This window comes from Schizosaccharomyces cryophilus (genome assembly GCF_000004155.1).
Source record: "Schizosaccharomyces cryophilus OY26 unplaced genomic scaffold supercont4.1, whole genome shotgun sequence".
Classification (NCBI taxonomy): Eukaryota; Fungi; Ascomycota; class Schizosaccharomycetes; order Schizosaccharomycetales; family Schizosaccharomycetaceae; genus Schizosaccharomyces; species Schizosaccharomyces cryophilus.
The window spans coordinates 765,079-780,783 of record NW_013185624.1 but is presented as its reverse complement, the minus strand read 5'-3'; the positions used below and the strand labels follow the sequence as shown (position 1 = coordinate 780,783).

Here is a 15,705-nt window from a genome sequence, read left to right as displayed (position 1 = left end):
TATCCTCCGAAATCTCAAATTTGATACATTACAGAGGCAACAAAAATGTCACTTTCTCTCTCTCTCTCTCTTCTTTTTTTTTTTTTTTCTCCCGCTAGATCCCCTCCCATATTCGGCAATTACCCGAATATAATAAAACTGTAATAAAATGATATCATTATAGATTTTTACAAAATACGATAAAAAGCAATAGCCGATGCTTTTTTGGGTTTTTTTTTGTTTTCAAGTTTTACTCCTGCTTGTTGTTGGGTTATTCTTTGTCTTTTTTCTGGTTCACGAAAGAAAAAGCGATCAACTATCGATTTAGAATAGGAGCATGGGATTCTTCTGCAAATAGATTACCCAAGCGACCCGTTTCCTCAAAGGGTTTCTGCTTTTTTTTTGATGACTACGGATCGCTGAATTGGTTTTCCAAAACGTATAAATGAGCGAATCAGTATTATCAGTTTTAAACGATTGGATAAAGATGGGCATTTTTGCTAAGGACGATGTCAGAAAAATTATCCGGAATGACCATTCTGTTACTTCCGGGTCCCAAAATTGACAATATCAGTTGCATCGCATCGTCTATTTCCAAGGTGGAGATCGCTAACAAGCCGGATTATTGATTACGAACAGCTGACGTTGTTGGTCTCGTAAATATTGCTTTATCTTCGAGAGTTTTCCGCGCACTCGCTTCTTAGGAGTTTGGGTACAGCCGACCGTAGCTTGAGTCTATTTAAGAAGCCGCCCTTCTTCATTTTTTGTCTACATGAATTGTAGCGATTCTTATTCGCCATAAATTACCTACGCTTGCATCCATCTTGAGAAAGTAAACAAACATTTTCATTGAGCTCCATCACATTATTTTAGTGTCTTGGATTTTTATTTTTCATTTCATTTCATTTTATTTTATTCTGTTTTTTTTTTTTCTTCATTTATCTAACTTGTTGCTTTCCTGTTTATAAACATGACCAACCAGCTTCTTTTCAAAGTCGTCGCCTTATATCCTTTCCGTGGAAGCTTTACTGATGACTTGGAATTCGACCCAGGTCAAGAAATCGATGTCTTTACTGAATATGAAGACGGCTGGCTATTTGGAAGTTATGTGGATGCCGAAGGAGTTCCAAGACAAGGCAATTTTCCCAGTACCTTTACTAAGTCCAAGTAATTAGTCAGGAAACGTAACGACAAACTCGCTTGTACTCTGGCTATACTGGTTTATAATTTTAATTTTTTAATTTTTAATTTTTAATTTTTAATTTTTAATTTTTAATTTTTAATTTTTAATTTTTTTTAATCTTATTTTTCGTATTTTTTTTTTTTACAATGCTCATTTCTTCCATTTCCCTTGGTTATTATTATCCCTTGATATAAATGCTATGTAGCTTATTGAAAAATTTGACTTGCTTAAATTTAATCTTTTTTAAGAGTTCGCATGTTGACAACTTTTACATCGACTTTTCTCCCATGCCCTTTCTTTTCATTGTTCTCAATACCATCCATCCAGTTTCATTGTTTTTCAAGAGGACAGTTGAAAAATCCAATGTACTACTGAAATGGAATGGAACTAAAATAGTTATTATCCATCCCTCTTAATTCTAAAAGCATTTACCGAAAAAAACTATCGTTATAATGTATTCAATAATAATTCGTATTTGCGAGTACAATCAATTCATAATATCCATTTGCTAAACCAATTTGCTAAACCAAAAAAAAAGTAAATTGAAAAACTTCAAGTTATGAAAAAAAACTGCATCACCTGTTTAAAAGTTCTCCCATTCCTCTATTCCAACATAGCAACCAGCATTCGTTGTAGTAAGTTCCTTTGATATTTTTTCATTGTAACATTCATCGTCACATACACTAATTATACGAGCTTGGCCAAATACGGTTTTGCACTTTGTCGAATGGCACTTTGCATCATGTGATATATCTGTTCAGCTCCTGCAATGGCTATATTCATTACCGAGTCCAAATAATCAAGATGCATTTTGGTCTCTAATTGCAAGTAAGTGACTTTGTTTTTTGTTCCCATAACAGCAACTGTCATCCAAGACAAATCTGATTCTTCTAGAGAATTCAAATCCAAGAGGATATCAGAGTCAACAATTCCTGCTGTACTACAGCAGACATAATCCGTCATGGGAATACCAGCATCCATGAGTGCCAACGTAGCAGCGTTCATGCATGTTGCAACAACAGCACCATCATCATGCAGCACATGCAAATTAATAGAAATTTGACTTTTTGGATAAAGCTCTATTTGAAGCACTTGCTCAAACGTCCTTTGTAATGCTAAACATTGCAATTGGATCCTTCGATCCGACTTGAACCGCCGTTTCCGATCAATTGTACTAAAAGGAGCAATATTGATATCTACATTTACAAAGGCTCGATCCGCCCTTGATTTGGATTTGACCGCGGGCTCTGAAGGTCCGTTGATAATACACATAACTCGAGTGTTGCCATGTTGAACATAAGAAGAGCCATTTTCAGAAGGCTCTATACCAACACGACAAAAAAAATTTCTCATTTCGTTCCATCTTCGGCCATCTAATTCCATAAGTTAGTCACGGCTTTATAGAGCGCTTCCAACAGGTCTTTATTTATCAGCTTCTGCAGAATCAGACATCACCCTCAAGCTAGAAGCCCAATTCCTCTCTCCTCTTTAAATATAAAACTAAAAAAGACCTTTTGACAATAATTTACTAACCATTTCGAAGACCTTCTAATGATAAAATTTCAAGGTGAGACTAAAACATAACACTGTCAGTAATCACTCAATTTTTTTGCATCAAGAGCCATACCATTGATAACAAAAACCCAAAAATGCAGTTTTCAATCGTAATCGCTCCACGTTGGGTTTTTTGTTGACAAACGTGCAAAGGGAAAAGGTGGTTGAACTCAGGCAAGTGGAAATAAACCTGATCGAAAATGGAACTAGGGAAAAGCGGCATTAAATAAATCTTAAAAGTCAATAATTAGCTGCTCAAATTAAAACTAACAAAAAACTCTAAAGTTTTCTACGTCGCAGGTGATTTTAGGCATTCATAGGATACCAGTCTACTAGTCTTTACTGAAATCCCATTCGCATATTCGGGCAGAAACTTAATAAACCAATCCTTCTTTAATAAAAAAAAAATTTTGTACATTTGTTTGAGCTTACTGCCTCACCTTTAGGCAATTCGAACGAATTCAAACGATCAAATACGGATTACGCCAAAAATTCACAGCTGCGATGGGAATTGGAATCGATATCCTTAAGGTGTCTAGGATTCAGGCGCTCCTTGAAAAATCGAAATATACAGAGTCGCGATTTCTAGAGAAATGTCTTCATCCCAAAGAGATCAATCAATATCGATTGTTAAAAGGATCACAGAACAATATTGATCAGCGAGCGAAATGGCTAGGTGTTCGGTAAGTTTATTGTGAAGGTTCCTACATATCTACATGAAAACTGACAGTTGACTTGCCCAGTTGGTCCGTGAAGGAAGCTGCATTTAAGGCTTTGCAGCCTTCTTACTACATTTATATGCCATTTATGGAATATAAACATAACAAGAAAGGTATTTATAGTCGTCTCGTACTCATCGAAAATATGGTAGACTCATGAACATGAAATTTTGATTACTAACTTTATGTACCAAGGAATGCCTTTAATTCATATTCATAAGGACAACTTATCTATTCCTCCTATTTATGTGTCTGTTAGTCATGATGGTGAATACATTGTATCAAATGCCTTACATTTCCCATAGTTTGAAACAAGGAACGCTCACAAGTTATAATCTCTCAGTATCTTAAAAGAAGGACTGAATGATTCAGTCAAATATTTTAAAACTATTTTTTAGCATACTTTTATCGAAACCTTTGTTATCGTCATCGCAGGTGATGAAAATAATCTCTGAAAACGAAGAAAATACTAATTTAGCTCACTCCGCCCTTTTTGTTTTTTGTCCTTTATCACTAGCTCAATTCTTTCATTATTTTGGATAGAGTAATCAAAATGACAGGGCATCCAGTGTAAGCGTGTGAAGTTTGACTTTTGGAATCTTTTATTTTATTAAGACTTGCTGAACATCTTGCTTAGTAGTGGTTTTATAAAAGCTAGACTGCTTAGCACATAACTCTTGAGGAAATATAGTCCCCATCTAGGGTGGTATCGTTGTCGTTGATGACAAAAATAGCGGGTCAATACGGACGACTATAAAGATTTCTTGGACAGCCAAGTGAAGTGAGCAATCACCGACAATAAAATGGAACGACGATCTAGCCGGTCAGAGTCTCTAGTAGGAAAAGCAGCACCAACGGACCAGCAGATGGAAGCACAGGATATCTGAGAGGTTCTCGCAATCTTAAGGAAAGTTGGTATTCAAAAATACCACTCAGCTATACAGATTTCAGTGATTGCAAAGTCGTCTGCAGGAAAAAAACTAGAAATTGTTAAGTTCAAACCGTTTACGAATCATCGTTCCTTCTGAAGAACTTTAGAAATAATGGGATTCGGTGGTTTTAATATGACAGGACGAAGACAGCTGCAAGTTTAGGCAAAAGTTTTTTCACTGAGAAGCCGTTATAATGTCAGAATCAATTTTAGTAGCTATGATGGAGCTCAATGGAAGCAGGGTGAGTAAAAGATCCAGAGTTAATACTTGAGGGGATTCCACCAATGCTAAAGAGCAAGTCTTTTAACCAATGTGTTAGTAAAAAAAAAAAACGTTTTAAAGGAAGCTAAAGTAGGTGGAAGACTCATCTATAGCCGCCTTGCCCATGGGGTGACTAAAGTTGATAAAATCCTGGGTTTCATAGTCATAAAGAATTATCAGATGAAAAGATTTATTCCAGGGTAAAAAGACAAAAAAGTACAAACAACCCAAAGAAAAGGTTTATGAAAAACAATGATAAACCCAAATTAACCAATTCTGTATTATTTATTTATTTTCCTTGAATGAGGAAAAAAATGTTGAACCAAAGCAGTTTCTGTTTTGTCCATAAACAAATGGAAAAAGATCCGGCACGGCGGTGATATGGGATGGAAGTAAACATTTTTCGTTTAAACGCCATGATTGGTAAAATCATAACGAGCCCTAAATAAGCTTTTGTGTATCGCATAGACAGGTTCCAATTATATTGGAAATATTACCTTTTGTGTGGGGTAGGATTAAAATCTTCACGATGACATAATATCAAAGAAACTTTTTGTTTACAAGATTTCTCATGGTAAAATATCTCCATATCTAAGTTGCTTGAAGAAGAAGAAAATGTTGTTTTATAGGATTATTCTTTTTAATTTTCAATTAGTTTTCGCTGATTATATATTCCATATTTTTGTTCCTATATCGCTTGTTGGCTCCAATGTCGCCATTCATAAAAGCCTTCACTCCTTAATACTACAATATTTTTGGCCGGAAGTTAAAATAAATCAAAAAGGTAAGTACGAATCAATAAAATAAAATCAACAAAGCTTCTTATGGTATTGTTTCTGCAAATATTATTATTGTTAACTAGAATAAAAAAATTGGACACACTGGGGATTGAACCCAGGCCAACTCGCATGCAAAGCGAGCATGCTACCACTGCATCATATGCCCGCTGTTTAATAATCGAACTATAAATAACATAATAAAGGAATTACTGGACAACCGAAGTCGTATATTGCGTCTAACGACGCTTCTCCTTTGTACACCACGGTAATTTGTTTTCCTTTCGTTTTCGTACTGCTTTCCTTTCTGTTCCCTCCTTTTAAAGCTAAATCAATGGCCGAAGGAGATGCACAAAATTTTTTCCAGTTTCTGAAAAGCAATGGTTCGTTGAATCCTGCAAAATCTGCTTTCGTTGCTTTCCCCTGTTAACCATTTTTTCCAGTTTCTACCGACGAAAAAACATCTCAATTAGACTCTTTACGCTCTTTTTTCAATAAAAATAACATTCCTGTATGTTGCGCTTTATTTATTTGTTCTTGAAAGGTCTGCATGTGCAAATTAAACTCATGCCTCATTATGATTACAAATGACCTTTCTGCACCTCCCTTTTATCAGTTACTAATTTGTATTCACAGAATGAAGACCTCCCTATTTACATAGAATGCTTCAAAGTTTCTCTTGCAACCGTAAATCCCTTGATTCTTCGGTCTGCGATTTCATGTTATGAAACCTTTCTTCGAAGACTTCGGGCACAATGCCCTTCATGGGTTAAATTTCGCGTTCCGCTCTTAAAAAATCTTGTTCTTGAGCATCTAGCTTCCCGTGATCTTAGGAAACGCATTCTCACCATTCTGCTCGAACTCTGGCAGTTCAATCCTGTAGAAATCGAAAAAAGTCTGCACCATCTATTATCAACTAGCAAAAATGCCGAGATTCGTATGCAAACTTTAAAATGGTTTGCATTGGCACATCGTTCAGAACTATCTTTCGACCTGAAAGCTCTTCGCCCTTTTCTAGTCGCCAACTTGGAACATGCAGATCCGTCTCTTCGCGAAGAAACAAAAGAACTGTTGGTTCTCCTTCACAAGGATTTATCTCCTTCTACAAAGGCACACCTTCTTCGTGAACTCGAGTCACATCAAGGTCTCCGAAAGGATCTACTTCAATTTCTTTCTAATCAATTGTCTCCACAACCTTCGGATGACTCTGCGTCTCTTCCTCATCCAGGCTCTCTTCTATCCCCACCTTCAATTTTCCCTATTATTGCTTCTTTTTATCCTGCCGTCGAGCTTGAAAAAGTCGATCCCTTGTACGTTAATTTCCCGAAACAATTAGAGCAAGACGTCGCTGCCATGCTTTCTTCATTCGAGGGACGTGAAACCGAACAAAATTGGTCTCTGCGTCAATCCAACATTTTGCAAATCCGTCGATATATACGTGGAAATGCTCCAGATCAATACTTGCCTGAACTACTTTCCGTTTTAAAGTCACTTCTTCGTGGTATTCTTGTTAGTCTCTTGTCCTTGCGTACCACACTTAGCTTTTCTACCGTGCAGCTCCTCAAAGAAATGGCTTTTATACTAAAAAATCATATGGATGGATTTCTTGATGCCCTCCTGCCGAATCTCTTGAAGATGTGCTCTGTCACCAAGAGAATTGTTTCCCAAGCTGCTAACGTTGCCTTCGCCTCCATCCTCTCTTGTTGTGGACCCCTTTCACGAACTTTGCAGTTTGTGTCTCTTGCTGCTAATGATACAAATGCTCAACTCAGGGTTTTTGCTAGTGGTTGGATTTCTTTACTACTTGCTTTGTATCCCGTTGCAAAATCACATATAAAAATATCTGCTAATCAAAAATTATTTGAAAAGCTCATATGCATAGGTATAGCAGACTCTAATTCACAAGTTCGCGAATCTTATCGAAAATCCTTTTGGAAATATGTCGAATATTTTCCAAATAGCAGAGATGAACTCCTCAAATCACTCGAGCCTTCTTCTATTAAACAATTAGAGCTTGTAAACCCTAATCGGAATCAGCTGCCTCCTCCTGCTTTTTCGGGACCTAAAAGAGCACCAGTACGGTCGATGACAGCTAGTATTCGTCCTGAGGCCAAAGTTCAAAAAGATGATAACGCTTATACACCACCCGTCCCTCAACGAAAGCTAGGGTTACCTCAACGAATGGTGGCACCTACCCGAGAAAGAGCGGATTCGCAATCCAAGAGTAGCTCTACATTAAGCACACCGTCTAGCTCCAGTATAGGCTTAAATCATCCTCCATCCTCTGTCACTCCTCAGAGTTCAAAAAAACCAAGTCCTTCAAACTCGCGTGAAAATTCAGAAGCCAATTCCTTTGAAAAACTGAAAACATTACAAAAGGACTACGAATCTATACGAGCTACTGATTCTTTTTCCCCTCAATTATTTGCACCATATGTGTCATTTTTAACACAAATACTGTTTCACGGTACTTCCCTTTTGTATTCTATATTATATACTCCAGCTTTGATTGAAGTTCTGTGCCATTGTGTTGATACCCAATCATTCCTTTCTCAATTCATTCTTTCAGTTTATGATTTATCAAATGCTGGTAATGCCTTTGCTTTGACCTCATTCCCGTATCTCAAAAGTCGTCATCCTCCTAATGAGTATTTTTTTATTCTGTTTGATTTGCTTATGGAAATATCTAGTATGGCGCCTTCTCACAAAAACTTTCCTTTTAATACCAATCAAAAACGAACTGTAATTCATGGTTGTTTATTGTGGATGAAAGAAATTTTAGAAGGTGAACTCCAGCACATAAGACTTGCGAACTCACCTCCATCTTCTGGTTTTAGTCTGGAGCAGTTGGAAGTTTGTGCTTCCAAAATTATTCCTATGATTACCAAAACACGCTTAACTTCTAAAAACTGGCTACCATTAAGTGGTTTACTCCACGCATTCAACTGTTTTAATCCCGATGGATTTAGTGTGCTATTAACAAGGATGGATAAGGAATCAAAAACAAAACTGCTTCACTCCTGGGCATATCAAGACGAATTCAAGAAGAACAATGATAATAGTACGCTGAGCTCGTCAAACGTTTTATCAAATCAAGCTACTGAAGAATTCGTTAAGAAGGGTGATGATGCCACTTCTGTTGTCCCCCAAAATATAACAAACTTTCCTTCAACTGAAGTCTCTGAAGACACTTCTAATGTAAAAGTTCATGGAGAAGAATATATTGAGAAACCTCAAGACTTGGATATGCTTAGTAATCCTTCCATAAATGACCATTCTCATCCAGATAACAAAAATGCTTCTTTCACTTCCGATTTAGCTTATGATGTTGCTCATGATTCACCAAGTTCATCACAATCAGGTACGGCTGAACAAATCGAGAAGGATAATGATAATAAGCTTCTATCTTCCAGTCAGGATCTACCTAAAGAAAACCAAAATGGAATTACGGAAGATAAAAGTATGGAAGAGCATATAGAAACTGAAGCTGATGGAGTTCAACATGAGCAACAACCGTTCCTTGAATTAAGTAAAGGAAATACGAATACTTGGGTTTATGACGCTTCAGAATTTTCACCAATAAAAGATGGTTTGCCAAAACAACAAGAAAACTCTTCTACTGATCTTGATGGTATAGAGAAGACTGCATCTACGCAGTCAATCAATGTTCTGACAGATAAATCAAATACACTGAATTCGATTAATGTCAATATAGCTGGCAAGGGAAAGAATGAAGGAATTAGAACGAACAATTCGATAATTGGACACCCATTCACAAAAGAAAATTCAGGTGTTGAACAATTCATGAACGATAGGGAGATGGGCTTATCGATTCGGCAAGACAATCATACTGCTCCAGTCAATTCGGAAGAAGAACTTTCAATTATCTCCACGAAAGTATCGAAGTATCCAGAAAAAGAACACAGGAGTGAAGGTTCCATCAAAGAAAATAATGACAATGGAGATATCCGTGAATCTACAAACCAAAACTTAAGAGTAATAAATGTTCCTGTGGAGGACATTAGTCTAAGTTTTTCAGAATTGAGGGTTCCCGTTTCCGATCCTACAATATCTTCTCCTATGTCGGATGTATCAAGATCGCTTACTGAAGAAACAATTGTTGGTGATTTACCACCACCGCTTTCACCATCAGTCATTAGCAATTCTAGGAAAGAAAGCTTGATTGAACCGCAAAATGTAGGGAAACTTAACTTTGAGGATTTAGCTGCAAATGCTACTAATTATATTCCAGCTGTAGTACCTCAAAATAAGTGGTTACAAAATCGGATGAAAAAGTTGGAAAAAGGGTCCTCCAAGATAGATAATATGGAACCTAAAAAGATTCAGGAACTTTGCGTTAGTGCAATTGAGGCTTTTAAAAATGGTTCCATCTCTAGCAAGCTTATAAAGTTCTGTCTTACGGTCTGTAAGGAGGCTCCTAACGTTTTGATGCAAAATAGGGAACTTTATTCTTCCCTTCTTGCGTTTATAAAGACTGAAAATCATAATGTACATGTTTCTGACAGTTTACTGCTCTTACATGAATATGTCGTCCAAAACCATCGAAACATCGAAGACAAGCAATACGAAGATACTTTTTCGATAGTCTTAGAAAAGGGAGAACAATGCAAAGATGACCCTATTATCATGGCAGCTGTGGAGGATCTAGTTACAGTAATTGCTAGCTTATGGAAAGCAGAAAAATCAGTGATATTTATTCATGACATGCTACTTCAAAGGCAAATATCTGAAAAAAAGGTAGCTCTATGTTTGCTATTCTTTTCTGAATTTATCAAGCGGTTTAATGATTTTACACATCCGTTGATGGAACGGTTAATAAGAGAAGTTGTCATTAAGTATATTGAGCACCCTGACGCGGAAATTCGAAGGGCGACATTTAACACTTGTCTGATTGTAAACTCGATTGTTCGAAGTGAGGAAAAAACACTGTCAATCCTTGGAGATTTAACCGAGGGACAAAAAAATTTACTTTCACACGTATGGAAAATGAACGGGTAAATCAGAATTAAACCCCTAGACCTAATGTATTTTTAAAATTCTTTACAAATGGATATGCTTGGTCAGTTGCTTTTTTCGCTCCATCTGCCGCAATTGCTTGAAGTTCGGTTGGGTTTGCTTTCCATTGCTGGTATGACTTTGTAAAAGGAGAAAGACTACCAACAACGATATCAGCTATGGAAGACTTAAATTCGGAGTGTTTTGAGTGCTTAAACTTTTCGGCTATTGCGATGGGGCTTGAATCCGTAATAGCAGCCGTTATGTTTATTAAATTATTAATTGCAGGTCGATTTACATCTCCATAGGTAATACCTTCAATATTATCTGTAGCAGCACCTGCGATCTTTTTCCTAATGTCCTGTTCAGAATCAGTTAAAAGGATATAATTTTTTGAATTTTGGTCGGATTTGGACATTTTTTTGTTGGGTTGTTTCAATGCCATAATTGAACTTGATGAATCTGATTGTTAGAGAATAGTTAGCATAATTTTCAATTATCTTACTTAGAATAATGTCAGGAATTGTGAAAAGATCTTTTTTGTAAGTAGAATTGATTTTACGAGCAATAGTACGTGTAAGTTCTATATGCTGAGTCTGATCCTTTCCGACGGGTATGTGAGTAGCTCTAGATAGTAAAGATTAGTGACCAAGAAATGTTAATGAAAGGACATCGCTTACCCATAGAGTAGAATGTCTGCTGCCTGGAGGACTGGATATGAAAACAGGCCCAGATTGAATTGACCAGAAGAAGCAAGACTTGTGTTAAAAAACGTAACAGCGTCCATTTCTTGGAGCTGAAGTTTAGACTAAACGTATTAGTTTTCTTTCTGTAATAGTTCACAGGAATAAGCACCACTTACCTTCCACTGGGTCATTCGATTTAAATGACCCATTGGGGTATGACAACCCATAAGCCAGTTCAGTTCGGTGTGATAGGGAACCTACACGTTCGTTAGTAATCAGTTCAGAGCATACTGAGATGAGTCAAGCCAATAAGAAGTGTGGTATTTGATGATTGTCAAAAAAGGCTGCGTTTTCAAGGAAGAAAACGGTATCAACAACATCACAGACACTAAGCAAAAAAAATGATTTACTTCATGATTCATTTGCAAGGACGAACAAAACATACTTCGGATTGGAAAAACAGTGTAGATCTTAGTGGATCGATGCCAATGGAGAGCAGAATCGCCAGCATATCGATACGCCTTTGATAGAGATCATGAGGAATTTGAGGAACGGTTAATGCATGTAAATCAGCGATAAAGAAGAAACATTGAGAAGAAGAAGAAGACGGAATGGAGTTTTGAATGTCGACCCACTGGCGGAGTGATCCTAGATAGTTGCCTATATGAGGGATTCCTGTAGGTTGGATTCCAGACACCACCCGGCAAGGGTTTACTAGTAAACGTCTAAGATTTGAAGTATTCATGAAAGTAGCAAAATCACCACAATTACTTGCGGAAAAGAGTGAAAACTAAGACAAGTCTAGAAAATAGAAAGAAATAACAAAATAGAATACACTAGCGAATGGAAACAAACGGACGCTGCTACTGAAACGTCGGAATTGTAGTGTTGATATAGGAATCGAATGGTGGAGTGAATTCTAAATGCAAAGCTGCTACAAGTTAATATATCTTGGCGGTAGAAAAAGGATTACTATGTTCATTTAGATTGTTAATAAGAGCAAAACAAAAAGGGAATTTTTTTGAAGGATAAAAAAAGTCGAATGGATTGAAATCTCAATTCCAGTCAACAATGATCTAAGCAAGAATTATTACCGTCTCTTTTCTTTGATTTTCTTTTCAAGTGATTTCTTTTCCTCTTTTGGTAAAAGTTTGTTTGTTTACGATTTCGTGTTGTAAATAATGGTAACCGTTGCCATGGAATTCGCGCTGCCAATATAAACATAACCTTAGATAGGCAACTCTCCTTTTACCAAGACAGTTACATTAAAATATGGTGTGGGCTCTTCTCCGTTAAGGAATTCTATCTCATCCTAGTGTTCGTAAATAATTGACAGCTTTTGAGTGCCTTCGTCGCGTCAGTTTCTCATCTAGGAAGTGTGGATTCTGTTTCTTTTTCAGACGCGAAAAAACGCGATTCTTTGATTGTTAAACAAGAGGAGGTATTGTATTCTTTGCAGATACAAACATTTCCTAAGCGATAAAGCACTTAGGCTTTTATAACTTTTGTATTTTCCTACCATTCATCATACGCGCATATAGTGAAATGAAAAGGTATGCGTAGCAATACACTACACTTCGCTAATAAACAAGGAAATGATTTCCCATATGGACAAAAGTGAGAGAATTCGAGTTCGATTCTAAAAAAAGCGTTTTTCTATCGTATCATTTGCAAGTTCCTTGTTTATTTCTATTAAATGGACATTTTGTTTTCATGCTTCTCTTCCAACATCTTGTTTTGGTTTCCTCGAAAATGAATAAGGATAAAGAACGAGCCCCGCGGTGATTTTGGAAACCAGGATTTTCTCACATTATACAGGTTGTGCTTTTCCTCAACCGAAGGAAGTTGTGCGCTGTAACTTTTTTTTTTAGAGGTTGGAGTTTGTTATTTATTTTCCTTGAAAACGGACCCGATTTTTCAGCCGGTTGAGCTCCATTTTCTGCTCTAACGAGGTTCCAACTTGGCAAGTGAATGGCTCAGTCATTCTTCACCATTCCTGTCTTTCTTTGTCCTCAAAAACGTTCATTTTAGTGAAGAAGCCATGGATTCGAATTTGGCGAGTCAGGCATCTTTGCCGCAGCCTGAAATGGCTCATGCATCACAATTGGATTCTGTAAATCGGTTTAATCCTCGTTTTATGTTTCAACAAAACGAAGATTTCGTTAATCCACGTCCATTTGCCAGTCAATCTTCTCGTAAGTCTGCTGAAGACCAAGAATATGAGATTCGCAAACTGGCTTCTGAGTTCGAAAATTGTTCTCTCGACTCGATTGCTGAGAAGATTCGAATGGATCCTTATGGTGGAAGTGCCGAAAAGCTGCGCCAAATTTTTGGAGTTTGCTGGCTTAAGCAATCCTGTGAAGACCAAGAAGACGCCGCTGTTCAGAGAAATCAAATTTATGCACAGTATGTGGATGCTTGCAATATTTATCATGTGAAAACTCTAAGTTCTGCTTCGTTTGGTAAACTTGTTCGCATGCTATTCCCTACCATTAAGACTCGGCGGCTTGGCACTCGAGGTCATTCAAAATACCACTATTGTGGCTTAAAACTACGTGGTCATGAACCATTTCGAAAGCATCGTCGTATATCTGATTCCAGTGTTTCTCCTGATTCTTCATTATCGTTTACGAAATCCCTCTCTTCTAACTTCGATACCGATGCTGGCCAAATGCCTCCTGCTTATCCTCCTTCTGTTGACCCTACTACTACTCCCGTAACAGCGAAAGCCAGCGCTACCTCTCTTTCCGACCCATATACCTCTTCCTCACCTCCAATTTCTTTGTTGACTTCTTCTGTCAACATGCAACCGCATTCCTCCAGCTCTCCTAGACTTTTTTCATCTCAACCTTCTACCATACCCACTCAACTTCCTCCCCAACCTCTGCCATCGAATTCTGCATTTTCATCTTCTGTTCACCATTTTACATCTCCATTCACATCTTCAAACTCAAATCTTGGCCCATCCATGCGTTCTGATACAAACGCTAATTTTTGGTATGCTCAAAATTCGGTTTATAAACTGAAGCTTAAGTTTTTACCCCCTCATAAACTTCCCTGGATTCCTTCATTAGATATCTCTTCCTTTTCACTACCTCCTATTGATTATTATTTAAGTACCGCTTTTGATAATCACGAGGCAAAGGTTGCACTCATGACGGTATATTCCTCTCATTGCATTACCCTTATTGAATCAATTCGTTACATGCATCTCAAGCAGTTCCTTTCCGAAATATCTAGTTTCCCGGAAAGCCTTTCTCCCTCTCTTCTTGCATTACTTGCTTCGCCCTTCTTTTCGAAATGGATTGAGCAATCGGATACGATAATGTATCGAGAAATACTAAAACTTTTGTTTCCCATGACATTACAAGTGGTGCCGACTCCTGTCTTGGTGTTGCTGCGTCATTTGACGGAAAACCTTCTTAGTCACATATCTAGTATTTACAGCTCTCATTCACCTTGTCTAGCACAAGTAAAAATCGAAACTGCTGCTGCCTTTAGTAATCTTTTGTCTCGTCTTTTAAGGGTAAATGATACGGCTCATGCTGCAGCTAGATTTCTGGCTAATCCCGCCGACAGGCAACTCATTTGTTGTGATTGGGAACGATTCGTAAATACTAAAGTGATTGTGTGCCGAGAAGTAATGTATAATAATAAAGAGGCGGTAAACGCTCTTGACGAATGGTTTTCTCTCCTTTCGACTTGCTCTAGTCCTTCAGAGCTTCTTGATCCTTTAAAAGAAAAGTCAAACGTTAATGACATGGCTATGCACAGGATAGAGTTGCGTCAAATCGATGGAATTTTAGACAGAATGGCCGATTTCTTTTTGGAATTGCCTTCAAGATTCCCTTCTTGCTCCCCGCGAATGTTTTTGCTTTATTTAAGTGCACTTCAAACAAGTGTACTTCGGGAAATTACGGTTGGCGGGGGTAAAGCATTTGGTGCTTTATGGGTTATACGATGTTGGGTCGATGAATACATGACTTGGGTTGCTGAAATTGGGGGGTTCTTGGATGACGGCAATGATGAAGTATCTCATGCTCACTTCCATAGTAATGATGCCTTATCCTCCGAGCAGTTAGCGCAATCCTTACATTCTCGCCAGCACATTCCCCAGCAATTTCCTTCGAAATTTCAAAATGAGGTATCTCCGCTCCATCCTCAGCAAGAACAACCTACTAAACCAGCTGTATGGGATGCTTATGACACTATACAGAAGCAAAGGGAAGAAGATTATATGTCTATTGTTTTTGATACAAATGGTGCTTGTAGCTGATGTATATTAAGGAAGTGTTTTCTTTTTTTATTATTGTTTCCTTCAATACTGGGTTTATTTTAATTGTCGTTCATCTTATTAAGATATGTGTTTATGAATATCCTTGTTTTGCCTTAAGTACTTGGGAAAAGTATAGGATACACGGCAAACTTTCATTTGATTCTTTATTCTTTTATCTTTGGTTCTTTCGATGTCATCCGTCATTTTTGCTTTTTGGTTATCTAATTTCATTCATTTTCATTTGGTTACGGCATTTGTAATAGAAGATACTTTTTCGTGGTCTGCATTTAACTTGACAACTAGAATGTTTGATTATGTAGAAA

The 15,705-nt window shown here is 37.3% G+C and overlaps 8 protein-coding genes and 1 non-coding gene across 9 annotated transcripts; 6 read left to right on the top strand and 3 right to left on the bottom strand.

The window, feature by feature from the left end:
* Nucleotides 1-671: 671 nt before the first annotated feature.
* SPOG_03915 (SH3 domain-containing protein) lies at nt 672-1,261 on the top strand. Its single transcript, XM_013166179.1, has one exon. The coding sequence runs from the start codon at nt 950-952 to the stop codon at nt 1,148-1,150; it is 201 nt and encodes a 66-aa protein (XP_013021633.1). The 5' UTR covers nt 672-949; the 3' UTR covers nt 1,151-1,261.
* Nucleotides 1,262-1,315: 54 nt separating this feature from the next.
* SPOG_05531 (uncharacterized protein) lies at nt 1,316-1,659 on the top strand. The gene has a single exon (XM_013166649.1). It carries the CDS (start codon nt 1,357-1,359, stop codon nt 1,576-1,578), a length of 222 nt encoding a protein of 73 aa, XP_013022103.1. The 5' UTR covers nt 1,316-1,356; the 3' UTR covers nt 1,579-1,659.
* SPOG_03914 (exosomal 3'-to-5' phosphorolytic exoribonuclease Ski6) lies at nt 1,574-2,944 on the bottom strand. Its single transcript, XM_013166178.1, has 3 exons — nt 2,790-2,944; nt 2,696-2,735; nt 1,574-2,535 (listed from the first exon to the last, which is right to left on the bottom strand). Exons 1-3 carry the CDS (start codon nt 2,937-2,939, stop codon nt 1,850-1,852), a joined length of 876 nt encoding a protein of 291 aa, XP_013021632.1. The 5' UTR covers nt 2,940-2,944; the 3' UTR covers nt 1,574-1,849.
* A 276-nt stretch (nt 2,945-3,220) lies between these two features.
* On the top strand, nt 3,221-3,740 carry SPOG_03913 (uncharacterized protein; the record flags this gene model as incomplete). Its single annotated transcript, XM_013166177.1, has 3 exons — nt 3,221-3,399; nt 3,460-3,548; nt 3,631-3,740. The coding sequence occupies 3 exons, from the start codon at nt 3,221-3,223 to the stop codon at nt 3,738-3,740; spliced, it is 378 nt and encodes a 125-aa protein (XP_013021631.1).
* An 820-nt stretch (nt 3,741-4,560) lies between these two features.
* SPOG_03912 (uncharacterized protein) lies at nt 4,561-4,832 on the top strand (the record flags this gene model as incomplete). The annotated part of the gene is made up of 2 exons (XM_013166176.1): nt 4,561-4,608; nt 4,710-4,832. 2 exons carry the CDS (start codon nt 4,561-4,563, stop codon nt 4,830-4,832), a joined length of 171 nt encoding a protein of 56 aa, XP_013021630.1.
* Nucleotides 4,833-5,501: 669 nt separating this feature from the next.
* SPOG_16125 lies at nt 5,502-5,573 on the bottom strand. The gene has a single exon. It is a non-coding gene; the product is annotated as a tRNA-Ala (tRNA).
* A 93-nt stretch (nt 5,574-5,666) lies between these two features.
* On the top strand, nt 5,667-10,972 carry SPOG_03911 (CLASP family microtubule-associated protein). Its single transcript, XM_013166175.1, has 3 exons — nt 5,667-5,787; nt 5,848-5,915; nt 6,041-10,972. Exons 1-3 carry the CDS (start codon nt 5,739-5,741, stop codon nt 10,421-10,423), a joined length of 4,500 nt encoding a protein of 1,499 aa, XP_013021629.1. The 5' UTR covers nt 5,667-5,738; the 3' UTR covers nt 10,424-10,972.
* Nucleotides 10,094-12,038, bottom strand: SPOG_03910 (tryptophan-tRNA ligase Msw1). Its single transcript, XM_013166174.1, has 5 exons — nt 11,552-12,038; nt 11,283-11,363; nt 11,101-11,228; nt 10,926-11,047; nt 10,094-10,882 (listed from the first exon to the last, which is right to left on the bottom strand). The coding sequence occupies exons 1-5, from the start codon at nt 11,849-11,851 to the stop codon at nt 10,431-10,433; spliced, it is 1,083 nt and encodes a 360-aa protein (XP_013021628.1). The 5' UTR covers nt 11,852-12,038; the 3' UTR covers nt 10,094-10,430.
* A 327-nt stretch (nt 12,039-12,365) lies between these two features.
* Nucleotides 12,366-15,668, top strand: SPOG_03909 (transcriptional repressor Sak1). The gene is made up of 2 exons (XM_013166173.1): nt 12,366-12,659; nt 12,699-15,668. Exon 2 carries the CDS (start codon nt 13,148-13,150, stop codon nt 15,380-15,382), a length of 2,235 nt encoding a protein of 744 aa, XP_013021627.1. The 5' UTR covers nt 12,366-12,659; nt 12,699-13,147; the 3' UTR covers nt 15,383-15,668.
* Nucleotides 15,669-15,705: the final 37 nt, after the last annotated feature.